Consider the following 13,222-nt stretch of genomic DNA (forward strand, 5'->3'; position numbering starts at 1 on the left):
CGTTTCACATCCGCAGTGATTAATGTGCACTGAGGGTGAGTTACTTGCAAAAGACAAAATGGCACAAATTACTGATAGCCAAACAACTGTGCTGGAAGAATGGAAGCAGAGAAAAAGAGAGCAGGAAACAGAAGAAAACAGAAAATAAAAAAGACTGCACAGCTGTAAAAGTGATTCTCAAGTATCAACCACCAAAGAAGTACTGTAATCAGAGTGTAAAAAAAAAAAAAAAAAAAAAATCCAATGGAAATTATGTTTTAGGTCTTAGCTGTAGCAGATATTAAAATCTAAAGGACCACGTGCAATACCAGGTGTAGTTACCTGTGAAAAGCATGACAAAAGGGCAGCGCTTCAATCCGAGTCAGTGATGTTCCTTGTGCTGTTCCCACTTGTGGCCAGTCTGTAAATACCGGCACTGGGGTACCTGCGGCTGCTTGTCTTGTCTTCTCTGACTGTAGCAAATGACTATTCACTGGGGTGCAGGGATTATTGACAAAAAATAACCAGCGCTTCACAGTGAAGTGGGTGCATTTTATTTCTCATTAAATTATGTCTCATTAAAATATACACCTTAAATGATAAAATTATATTTTTACCAAGGATACTACAGTAAGAAAAGATTACCCTCATCATAAGGATCTGGAAATTCTTTATCCTTGCTGTTCCCTGATTACGTGACTCTAGATCAGACACTGTTCATGATGGAGCGATACTCCTTCTGATGTTCCACAAGTTTCAAAAATACTTCATATTTCTTGTCATAAAATCTGCATGAGAAAGTTAATTTCAACAAAACCTGAGATTTTAAGATTTAAATCCCCATAATACACATTTACTTCCTTCACTTAGCATCACAGAAGCTTTTACTCTTTCCTAATTACAATTTTTAGCAGGATCAGAGTGCTGTATGCTGCCAGAGCAGAGCTTCCACCCAAATAAGTGATTTTCAAGTTATAATTATACCTTTTGCTTACCCTATAGCCAGCTTTGATTTTCAGACAGTTTTTCTTCCAGAATCCTCGGCGATGGGAGCGGGTAAACCCTGGGCCTTCGCTGCTCTTCTACCCATTGCTACCCTCTGGCAGAGCCCCAGAGCTCACGGACATTGACCCCGTCCCGCTTTCGGGAGCGCCTTTCGCGGCGGACCCAGCACCCCCAGGACCGCCCGCCACCGCCAGGGGGTGCCCGTGCGTCGCTGCCGCCGAAGGAGCCGCCGCGGGCGGGAGCGGCCCCGCAATCCCCGGACCCCAACTCGCCCCCGTCCGCCGGGCGTGTGGGGATTGTGCGGCTCGCTAGACAAAGCACACGCGGAATTATGAAAAGGTCTGAGGGAGCCGGGAACCGCGGTCGGGTTGGAAACTCTGCTCAGGGCGCCTCCATCGCCTGGCAGGTTCGAACCGCTAACCCCGTCCCAGGCGCTGCCGGTGGCGTTGGTTGGCAAGGGCTGAGTTGACAAGCTGCGGGGCTCACATCACTGACAGCTCATGACCACGCTCAGCCAGGGGAAAGAGTGGGATATCCAGAGAACCCTTAAAAACTCTGGGTGATAAATACTACTGCATTCAAGCGAGGCTATAAAGAGACATTTTCAGCAAATTCTCACAAAGTTGGGATTACCTTTTATGCTCGTGGTTAGGCTGCACGACTCTCCCAATTTTCCCCATTTTCGCCATGGCCTCCTAGTAAAAGACAAACACAAATTGGAAAAGCCTGGTTGGATTTAAAATACTTTTTGACAAGAACAAGATGTTTCAAAACCAATCAGAACATTACTGATGTATTTTGTTTTGGCTGAACAAGCCAGATGGCATAAAGTATGTTCAATCCCATTATATAGTAGTCATAAGAATAAAGTACAGCAGACCCCTCAGTAAACCAAAGTCTGTTCCTCTTTCTTACTCGGAGTCCAAGGCAGAACAAACTTATCTTTTACTATTTACATTAACCAAAGGAAATGTTGAACACTGCATCCCTGGAGAGGAGGTTTCTCAAATAAAATGATATTTTACATGAGATGCCTTAATCACATTCATAAAGTATCAATTCCCTGCAGCAAGGGAGGACTCGAGTGCGCTCCAGAAGCAAAGTGTAACCTGCAAAGTCCTGTTACAGAGCCCACAGCTGCCCTCCCATTCCGGTACAAAGGTGTCAAGAGATAGACTTTGATCCTGTGCTGCTTTTGGCCAAAGCCAAGTCAGACAAAGGGATCTCGCAGAATCCCCTGCAAAAGGAGTCTCTGGGACAGTCTCATGTGGAAGGGAGAGAACCAAATAATTTGGTTCCTTTCCTGAGCTCTGTGAGATTCTGATTTTCTGTGGAATCTCCTCAGCAATCCTGCTGGAACAAGACACTAATCACCAATGTTAACAGAGAGTCAAGCTCTCAGGCAAGGGTGGAGGCAGCAGGCATAGGCTGTTTTCACTGGAAGGTATTTCACGAGGAGCATTAAAGCAACAGCTTTCAGATGGAACAGTGTCAAACATAAAAGATCAAGATGCAGGAATTGGTGTCTGACTAGATCTGTTCATAGTTTCTAGGCAAGACCCTAAATCTGTTTTCATGTTAGTGCCTAAAGCACAACACTGTGAGAATATTGGGATGACCCCTGGAGAACACTCAGCCTGTGCTGCTGCTGGAAGCCATCTAGTCATCTGCTATGGCTGAATTCTTAAAAGGCTTGGATGATTTAAGAGGCTGTAATATCTGCTGCAGTAAAATCATTGCTTCCTACTAATCCAGCATTTTACAGCTGAGGATCTACTAGAACTTTACAATGTGAGGAATGTAAGCACAGTCTCACTGGCCCAGGACAGGCAGGGAGGCTCTGAGGACAAGCAAGATGAATGGCAGACTGTACCTAGTTTCCCATTTTCCCTGTGTTTAAGAAACCTGATCATGACCTAAATGCCAGGAGGTAAGTGGGCTGCCCCTGAAGCTAGCAGATACTCCTCCTGTGCACAGCAGTGTTTTCTCAGCCAGGCACAAGGTGCCCGGGAAGCCACTCGTGTGCCAGTGCCACTGGCAGCCCCAGCTTTGCCTGCCAGGCTGAATCTGCAGTATTACCTGGCATGTTCTGGACATGTTTGCTTCATCATTCAGCATCAACATGTCCAACATAATGCTGGTCCAAATACACTACTAGAACATGGAACACCTACCTTCTACATTTGTCAACTTCAGGGGGTTAATACCGGATAAAAACGTAGCTCTACCGAAGTAAAAAGCACTGCAAGTGATGGTGCAGTCAGGATTTTACTCTGCTAGGGCTTCTGATGAAATAGCAGGGAGTAGTTCTGTGCACTCATTCACCCATACTCTTTCATATGTGCAGAAGGTGATCAGACTTTGATTCCCCAAGAAACACCCTTGAAATAACACTTCCAGCGAGATAGTGTGTTCTTTCCTCTGGGACACGTGAGCCTGCTGGCACAGAGTCTCTGCACACCAGCCAGATCAAAATACTGGCATGGAAAGGTTGGTGTATTTCCCAGTAAGAGAAATGGGCATTTATTCCCTGTTCTTTAACAGGTGATACCAGCTCAAGCATTGCTCCTGTTTACAACAGCCTATCTTGTACTACTCCCTTACATGGCCAGCTGTATTTAGAGGCTACCCAAAAAAAACGAATGAGCACACAGAAAATAAAACCTCAAAGTAAAAGAAAATTCCCTCTATTACAATAATACTGCTTTTACAGATAGTTTTGTTTTACAGAAAACATAAGGCAAAGGCCAAGTCCTCAAAGCACGCTTACTAATGGGAAGAGTCACCTTGCTTTCTGCTCCCTGCTTTAAATCTCTTTTTGAGTTGCCCTGGAGATAGCACACAAAAATAAACCCAAACTAAAACAAATCCACTTTTTTCTCAGGTGTCACATAAATGAAAGGGAGGGCCCAACTTTGCTACTCACCCCCTCTGTGCACACACACAGGGCCTGTCTGCTGCTGCCCCGTTCTGGGCAGTGTTAAGAGAACAGCCACAGACAGTGACGTTCCCAGGACACATTCTGCTTCCGCCACAAAGACTCTACACAGTCATGTTCTGCTTTGCTCTGGGGCCTCTTACAACTTCCAGTGCTGAAAAATGCATCACTGCTTCTTTGGGAAATAAGCCAGCCTTTTCAGATAAACATATCTTCAGGCTTTATTTTTATGCTGTTACTCATCTAACTCCAGGTCTCTCCACGCTGGTTCAAGAGAGAAGAGACACCAACGCCGACTCCACCAGCCAAGTCTCCACAGGGCTGATGAAAACCTCCTGAGGTCCCTGTGAAGTGTTCCCAGACCTGAAACCCCCAGCACAGAGACCCCATCCTCTGTGGGCAGCCAGTGAGCTGCTGCTCTGAGTTGATGGTTGGACTTGATGATCTGAAGGGTCTTTTCCAACCTAAATGAATCTACGATGGGGCCAACAGCAGGACAGGTCCCTAAAGAAAACTGGTCCCTCAAATCCTGACCTAAACTAGGGAACAGGGCTTAGCTGCTGCTTATCTTCTGCTGGTTCACCCATCTATACACATTTAGCTAAGGAGGAAGATGCCCAAGCAAACTTTCCAGTTTATCAGGTAAATACTTTTATATTTTTAAATTTACTGGAAATACACTGCTCTTTGAGAATCCACTGCATTAAGGTCTCACAGCAATTACTGCGGTCATGTGGAATAACGTTGTTGCCAGCAATCTTCAACAACTCACTCATTCTGTGTTGCTCAAAATATCCTAAATTATTTCCCTTTCTTAATTTGCATTTTGGTCGTGTGTTTTTTTGTTTTTTAAAGTCAGTTTGGTCATTGTTAGTTTGAACAAAAACTTTACTCCCAGAGGAGAGTCTTTTCAACAATTTTCTGGGGACAAAAGGGAACAGAACATTGAAAATACAAATTTATAATGAAATCAGAAACAAAGGAACATTAGAATCGCATTACTGAACCAGATCAACCTTGTGCACTGTTCTGTCTGCAACAAAGCCTTAAATATAGTAAAGTGATAATACTGCTGTTCAGAAATAGTTTGTTTGAGGGTTGACATCCAAATCCATAATTCCAGTCACCAAGAATTTCACAATCTTAACTTGAATGACGCTCTATCTTCTTTGTTTGCCAGTCTAGACATACAATGAATACAGTGATTTAAACACAATGAATTCTCTCTTAAAACAAAATATTTTGTAAAATTGCTTTTTAATCATTTCTTTTCTCTCTATCCATAAAGGCTATACTATAAATAAACCCTGAAAGTTCACATATGATCATCATTTCTAAAGGCTGGGCAAGAGGCAAGTGAAGGGTTTACACAGAAAAAAAAGAGAGGCACTGTGGAGCAGAAATAAAGGGATGCATTCATAATTTCTAACCTTTTGTTAGAGTGTCAAAGCTGAGACAGATACAAGCCAGTAAACACTCTGCTGACCATGGAGAGAGTTGGTCAAACAGGGTTACCCTGCCCGGGACAGAAGGATCACAAGCTCAGGGAACCAAATTCTCGAGGGCCCACTAGTATTTCAGAACGAGCTGCCATTTGCTGGAAGGGTGACCCAGCTGGGAAGGTCAGTCGTTGTTCCAGTTCATTTGGTACTGGTGGCTGAATGCTGCTCTTCAGCATCATCCAGGGCAGTGGATAAATTTAAGATATCGGGGGGCCCCAACAGGCAGCAGATCTCCCAGGAATCCTGAAAAAAACTGGGAAAACCCTGGGAAAGCCAGGGAAACCCCAGCTCCTGGCATCCCAGCAGGATCCTGCTTATCACCCTCGGGACCACAGAGGGAGCCATGGAAGATCAGACCACTCGGGAACAGTCCCTGAGTCTGATTTTCAGTAGTCACTCAAGGACTTATGTGACTGAATGTTACTGAAAATTAATGGAATGCAGGCTCTTAAAGTATACATCAAATGAGAAATCAGATATAGGGACATCAGCCTCAGGTAAGGAAGTCAATTAACTAAATCCCATTGAAATTAATGAGCTGGGAGGATCAGTCCCCTTAAGAATTCATTATTTTGCTTTATTTAGGTACTTTAAAATTGTATCTAAAGTTAAATGGATGAGGCATTAAGGCAAAACACAATTTCCCAGCTGTGTTCTCCCCATTTATATCAAGAATTCCAAGACATCTTTGGACTTCTACCCAGCATGAACAGTGAAAACAACCACATATCACCTAAAGTTTTACTGTCCAGTTTCAGTGGCTGAAAGCATTTGGGCTGCACACACAAAAGCAGACGGCAAGGCTCCCCAAATCCTGTGGCCATACCATGGTCCAGCTACAGCAACGCTGTGCCAGCCACTGGCAGGGAGGATCCTCAGACAACATGAAAACAAAGAGGGGCACTCAAATGCAAATTAAGTAAGTTTTCTCTGAGAATGCTGCTGCTTTATGGCTTGTCCAGTGACAGCCATGGTTCTGTTGCACCATGAATGGCCTATGAGTGATGGGAATGATGAAAAATAACCCTGTTGTAAACCAGTTTGGAGCTCTAAGTTATAATGTAACTAATTCAGGAATCTCAGAACAAGCTGGAATGAGATGCATGGCTTACTGTTCTTCCCAAGATGAAGCTGTTAACTCACCTCATCTTGGTACTTATGCAAAGGTAGGAAATAACATTCATTTTTATTGTGGTAATACAAGCCCCGAGTGATCAGATGCTGCCACGCTTACAGCCAAATGTCATGAGAAATCCATACCAGCAAATGTGCTTCTCATATTCCTGAGAATGACATGAGTGTATGCAGAGAAATTCAGTCTCAGTTTCTGAACCATACAGGGCTTTGAAACACAAATTTTGACTTTGTTACCCTGAAAACATCACACAGACTCCCACTCAGGCCAGACTTGACCAGTGTTTTTGTACAGCTCTGCTGTCCCAGATCCAGCATCACAGGAAAATAATTTAAAAGTTACCCTATTCACAACAAATTGACACGCAGGAACATCCTTCCCCACCAGATTTGTTCTGATTTGCAGAATTCAGCAGGTGTAAGTATCTTCAAACTAACAGGCTGACTTCCTTTACACTTCTAGGTTCTCATAACAAAGTAAATAATGTTATATGCAATAATTTCTACTGTTCTTCAACAGTGAAGAAGCTCTCTCTCACTCATCGCTATTCCACACACATAACCTGAGACTAACAGATGCTAACTAACATCATTTAAGAAGTCCAGTCGCAGATATATTCGGATGTGAGGGGAATAAATAGATTTCTTGACATGCTGCTGTTGGAGAAATACTTCTAAAATTTCTAAGAATTGCAAGCAAGGCTGCTGTTCTCTTATAGGTTATTATTTAGGGATTGCTTACTCGATAGCCTGGAGTTGCAAAATTCATCTTATCTATGCTTACAGGAGTTACATGGATGTATTTATGTAATGGAGCCCTAGCAGAACATTACTTTTTAGTGGTATATGACTGCATAAAGAAAGCATGTGATGGACCATATACAATATTTTTCTAGTGTTTTTTTTTCTCCCCTTAAATTTATTTGAGTTATAGGGGCAGATCTTGGCAGCATGCACAAAGCCCAAAATCTGTAACTCAATTCTCTGTGGTATTCTTAATGGAGCGAGCCAAGTTTCAAAACACATTATGGATAAATATTAGAGCTGAGCAAAAATTTCACACCTAAGACCAAAGTGTGAAAATTTGGCTTTCATTCATTTAGTGAAAAGGTGGAAAATTTCACACAAGCTTGTATTTTCCTTTTGCTCTGTTCCAACATCGATTTCTGTGTTCATATCAAACCTCAAAGAGAGTGAGTGTTTCTGCCTGTCTGTGAGACCACAGAGAAGGAGGGAGAAGAGGACAGAAGGACAGGGGTCCAGTGAGCAGGACACCAGCTCAGGACTTAAGTTCAAGTCTGTCTTTGAGGAAAAGTCACTGGCCTTGCAAATCTCACTATCCATGCATTAGATATCAGTCCTGGCACATCTAAGTGGAATATTTTACATGTTTGTTTATTAAAGACTGTTACTGTGGTGAAGGGAAATCAGACAGGTAGCTTAGAAGAAGCCCAACATTATTCTACCCCTAAACCATTCAACTTCAGCTGCCAGAGGCCAACTGGATGGATTCTCAATACTGAGACAAGGTAGTTTCCTGGTTCAAGCACTGAATCAGGATCCACAACATTTGCAACAGATTCCCTGAGGTATTTGGGACATATAATTTACTCCTTTAATTTTCAGTTACCTCTCTTTGAAATAGGCTGTGCCCATTGCTTTCCCCAGGTTTGGTCTGGCCTGTCTACAGAGTTTGTAAACTCCAGGTTTGTCCCTAAGTTTGTTCTGTGGATGGTACAGGGAGCTCTCAGTCCTACTGCAGCCCATCTTGCCTCATCAACATATCACTCAACCTGCCTTGTACCACAGGAGCACGGTGTTCACTCCTCAGTATCAGAGACGAACAAATGGAAAAGAGATCACATAACAGTAGAGACAAGCGTAGATGAGGCCAAGGTACCATGTCAACCTACTTTTACTCTGCATCAGTGGCTACACGGACTGTCAGACTGTGGCCACCATAGCTCAGGGTCACCCAGAGCTTGTGCTTCAGCCAAGCTGGCCAGCCCACAGACAAAGCCACAAGAGCAGCGGCAGTGGCAATGCAGCTGTTGTAAATGGTGGCTTGTCATGCTAGCGATGGTATTAATTACTTATTTTGCAGACCAAATTTAGCATGGGATGAGGGTCAGCTATGACTGCCACATCATCTATCAGCTGGAAACTATGTTTGGGTCTAAGCTCCAGCCACACTGCTACTAAATATAGGTTGGTTTGTTGTTGATTTGACTCCACACTCCCCTGAGTTGCCTTTGACTATCAAATAATTAAGCAGTTTGCTTTGTGAGGGCTCCATTGCTGGCACCTCTTCATGCCCAAAGCTGCTTGGATGCAAACTTGACAGCTTAGCAGGGGTTTCAGCTTACCCAGGCAATGGAAAGAGCCCAAGTGTTTAGCTCCTGTTTCAGTTTCACCGATTGCTGGCACTGGGTGCCATGAATGAACAGTTTGCGGGCACCACCTGAGCAGTCTGCACCAGAGCTGGGGCACAGTTCAGCCACACTTACCCTGACATGGGCTTGGACAGATTGTTCATGAAGCGTATGTCCACTTCACAACATCTGTGTATGACAATCCAAGATAGCTTTAAATTCAGCTCACACAGATAGGGATAAGGTGCAACCACAGCAGCACAGAGGTCTGTCCAGCCTGCCCACCAGGCTGGTTTCTACAACCTGGGGCACACTCTGCCTCCTCACTGGTCTCTCACCCCCTCGAGCTGGAATAAATTCGTTAAATCACACAGCATCACTGTCACAATAGACTAAGAAGGTTTGTCCGTATAAACCACACGAATATATATTGATTTAACTCACTTTTTAGGCTTGGAAACATTATGTTGACAGGCAGCTCTGTTTCACAGAAAATAAGCTCACCTGGGAGTCAAGAGAGCAGATTCCTACAGCAGATCCTGATGTAGGGCACTGTCCTGCAGCCGAGAGCTAAATCAGACCTCTCCACATTCATCGCTGCTAGTGATGGAGTGAGCTAAGTCTGGGAGTGCTGCTCTGCTGCACAACCTGGAACGAGTTATTTGCTTCTCTGGCTTCTTTTTGGCCTTCTGCTTGCAGTATATGCCCTTTTACCCTCCGCTTGAGGTGATAAAAGCTTCAGGGCAGGCAGGGCAGGTAAGGCAGGTATGTGTTTCCACACTAACTTGTACAACAAAAGAAATGAGCTGGACAGAAAGCAGGAGGAGTTATTTGGACAGGGGAGCATAAATGCAGCTGAAGAACAAGCATCCGCACAGGATATCCTGACGCTCTGCTGTGTACTTGACACAATATTTAGTTTAACTGCACCACTTCCTTCAAGGTGCAAAATTCAGATTTATTCAGCTGATTTCTTTTCACATTCATGCTGAACATACAGCTTTCCTTGCATTTAGTCATTGAGTTCAAACTTTTATTTGCCATCTGGCAATGGATTGGGGTTTACTGGGGGGAGGGGATAGGAAAGAGGGCTTTTTTTCCTCTTTTTTTGCATCTGTATTTGCTTTATGAGCTACAGCTAAGGCATCATTTACACATGGGGAACTCGATCAGGTTCTCTCAATTCTTTCCATATGTTCGCTTATGCTGTCAAAACATTTTTTCAATCTAATTAATCTGCACGCGTCTCTCCGTTCATTTTGCCAGTTGGTGGGTTTTAGCATTCTAGGGGTATCTAGCTGGGATTTTGTCATAAAAACAATTTCTGCCGACACTTTGCTTTAAGGTTACTCCATCAAGAAAATGAAACTATTTGCATCATTTCACTCTTCTCCATCTAATTATTCTTTCCGTATTTCCAGCATTGGCTGAGGAGACTTTGCTTTTCCTCTCATCATTCAAACGCATTCTTTGCCATGCTCCAGTGCCATGATGGCTATGAACACTTAGCAACCTTTCTAGCACACTGTTCCAGAACGTTATTTTTCTTTCCCAAATTAGAGGTTACAAATGACTAAACTTGAGAACTGACCTGCTGATGATATTGTCCTGTTTTGTTAAAGACAGGGACACCCTCTCTTCTCCAGCTCTGAAAATGAGCAGGGGTGAGAAACTACTGCTCCTACTTGCTTTTCTGCCATTAAAACTGTCCTTTGAGTCCTGTTCCTAAAAAGCACTTTAAAAACTGGATACATATTGCTACAAACTTTTAGAAAGCTCTTGATTCCTTAAAAACCTGGGAAGCCTGGTGTGACCCATGGGACAGCCAGTTTGTTGCCATATGTGCTCTAACAGCAGCAAGAAGAACCTCAATCTCAACTGTGGGATTCCCGTGGACACAGAATCCAGAGAGATTTATACAAAGAAACTCTAATCACATGAGAGTACTTGTTCTGCTCCCCTTGCTCCTAAAAAGTTTGGCTTCTATCTCTCAGAAACCACCAGGAAACTGTAAATACAGTTCTCTTTAGCATTAAAACATCTCTGTAAGTAGAAACCTCTTTATATGTACAATCCATGTACTGCAATTACATTTATTGCATAGAAAAACCTATAGGCACCAACTTACACAAATTCATTAGGAAGAAACTATTCTTGTTAAATGTCAAAAGTCACACTCATCACCACTGTAAGCTACCTGTCAGACCTGACATTTTTCTATATAAAACCAAAATCAAGGGTTATTAAGCCCCTCTTGCCCCAGAACCATGAAAGAGCCTTTGATTACAGTAATATTACACAACCTCCTTTAATGAGCAAAATCTAAACCTGCCACCCAGCATTGCCAGCAGGAATTTTTAAAGGTATCTGAGGCATCTTTTTCTTTAGGAGATCTTCTAAGAAAGCATTTGTATTCATTTGGTAAATAGAAAAAGAGCACATTTTATAATTGACTGTGCCCAAAATAATAGCTGGTTGTGTCTGAAAACACCAGTTAGATTTAAAACTGCAGTTAGTGAGTGAGTCATCAAGTGGCAGCAGAGTTTGGCTGGCTCACAGCCCCAGATCTAATATAGCACCGTCCTGCTCCAGGGGTTATCTTTAAAGCTGAGAGCTTGCAGAGAAGAGCACACTAGACAGACTCCACTTCCTCACTCCCAAATTTTGGGTAGGTGGGAGGGTTTGTGAGCTTGTCCATAAGCTGCCTTTTTTATCTGCAGGAAGGGTGAACAGCACTGAATCCCTCCAGAGGGACATTCTCGCCTTGTACCACCGAGTCAGTCACCATTCCTGCTTCTACTTCGCTGTCCCGGCCCATTTCCCATTTTTTACAAAGCCCCCAGTGAGCTGCATCTTGAGGCTCCCATTTCCAAGCAAGCCTTGCCCCTTCACTCCCTTTTCCTGAGAACTTTCTAACCCACTGCTCCTAAAGCGTTTATGGGGGAAAGCTCTTCCCAGCACAATTTCTGTGACTCTAAGGAAGGCAGCTGGATACCTCAGCTCCTGAATTTTAATCCTGGACAAGTCATGCAAGCCTTCTGCATCTCTGTTTCTCATATATTCCACGGGAATCAATAAAACTACTAGATTAATGTCAAACACTTAGGAGGGAAATCAGCCAATGTGGTACACAACTGAAGAAAAAATACTTGGTGCTTCACGATTCAGCCAATCCTAAGAATTGAGCCAATTCCTGCTGCTGAGGATCTGGCCCTTCATTTAAAGACAGCAAGCTGAGAGAAGAGATGAATAGCCGAGATTCAAATGGCTCATGGAGCTTTTAACTTGTAGGTCACCAGTCAGAACCTCACAGAGGTCAGTGAGTGTTTGCAAGTTATTGTGGTATGCAAGCTTTCTATAGTGTCCTTTGCAAAGTGCATTTATTGGTTTCAAATTAATTTCTATTGTATGCAGTCTGCACAACATGAAACCCTCCATTGTTACAGCTCAGTCACTGTTAACCCTTTGCAAAGCTACACTAGAGAAACTGCTACCACCACCACCTGAACAGCGTGCCTTTTATAACTGTACTTGAAGTGTCCTAACTGTGAACCGAGCTTGGATGACCTCAAAGAGCCTTTCCTGGCCCTGGGTAGAGGCACAGCCACGAGAGGAAAGTTGTGCTGCGGCTGTACATACTGTTCCTCGCTTGTGCATCAATCGGGAGAGGCAGAGCCCAGCTCCGCAGGCTTGTTCTCTGCTCCCCACAGTGACTCCACAGCCCTCGCTGGGGCTGCTCATGGAGAAAGAGAAGTGTGTGCTGGCAGCAGCACAAGCCTATTCTTTGCGGAAAGTACTTTCTGACAGAAAAAACAAAACAGAAGAAGTAAAAATGAACAACTATATCATTATCTAAAGTGCAGAGATCTCAGCAGAGATCATTTCAAAGATCCATATTGTTTACAGCAGCTGATGAGTCTAACAAGTGCTGGAGCTGTGCTCTCGCTTAAAGTGCTAACATATTTACAGTTTTCAGTCCTGTCCTTAGCGCTTATCTGTCATTTCAAGATGAATGCTCCTTTTGTACAGGCTAATTACTTGCACAAATGCTGCACTAGCTCAAAATCTCAGATTCGTTTTGCTTTCCCATTAGCAGCAATTTTGTACTTTTAGAATTGCTTAATACAGCAAATTTTTAAAAAAAGCTATTATTGTTCAAAGGTATGTCTTTGGCTGTGACAAGTACAGAATGAGAGGAGAGAAATTAAATTACTTTTATCTGAGGAAAATCTTAATTGTACTATACAACTTTTCTAAACTCGCACATTATTCTACTCTTGCTAGATTTTTGG

The 13,222-nt window shown here is 43.3% G+C and overlaps 2 protein-coding genes across 23 annotated transcripts in view; one reads left to right on the forward strand and one right to left on the reverse strand.

Moving 5' to 3' along the window:
• Positions 1-1,945, forward strand: part of LOC136103807 (E3 ubiquitin-protein ligase RNF170-like) — a 28,482-nt gene extending 26,537 nt beyond the window's left edge. The window contains exon 6 of the mRNA XM_071810177.1: positions 1,015-1,945. Within this exon, the coding sequence (XP_071666278.1) occupies positions 1,015-1,296 (282 nt within the window). The 3' untranslated portion in view covers positions 1,297-1,945. The remainder of the gene's footprint in view (positions 1-1,014) is intronic.
• Positions 511-13,222, reverse strand: part of FGGY (FGGY carbohydrate kinase domain containing) — a 309,381-nt gene continuing 296,669 nt past the window's right edge. For all 22 annotated transcript variants that reach the window (XM_071810167.1, XM_071810160.1, XM_071810159.1 and 19 more), the window contains 2 exons: positions 1,618-1,679; positions 511-767 (listed from right to left, as the gene is read on the reverse strand). In XM_071810167.1, coding sequence (XP_071666268.1) covers positions 686-767; positions 1,618-1,679 — 144 coding nt within the window. In that variant the 3' untranslated portion in view covers positions 511-685. The remainder of the gene's footprint in view (positions 768-1,617; positions 1,680-13,222) is intronic.

The sequence above is a fragment of the Patagioenas fasciata genome, chromosome 6 (assembly GCF_037038585.1).
Source record: "Patagioenas fasciata isolate bPatFas1 chromosome 6, bPatFas1.hap1, whole genome shotgun sequence".
NCBI lineage: Eukaryota > Metazoa > Chordata > Aves > Columbiformes > Columbidae > Patagioenas > Patagioenas fasciata.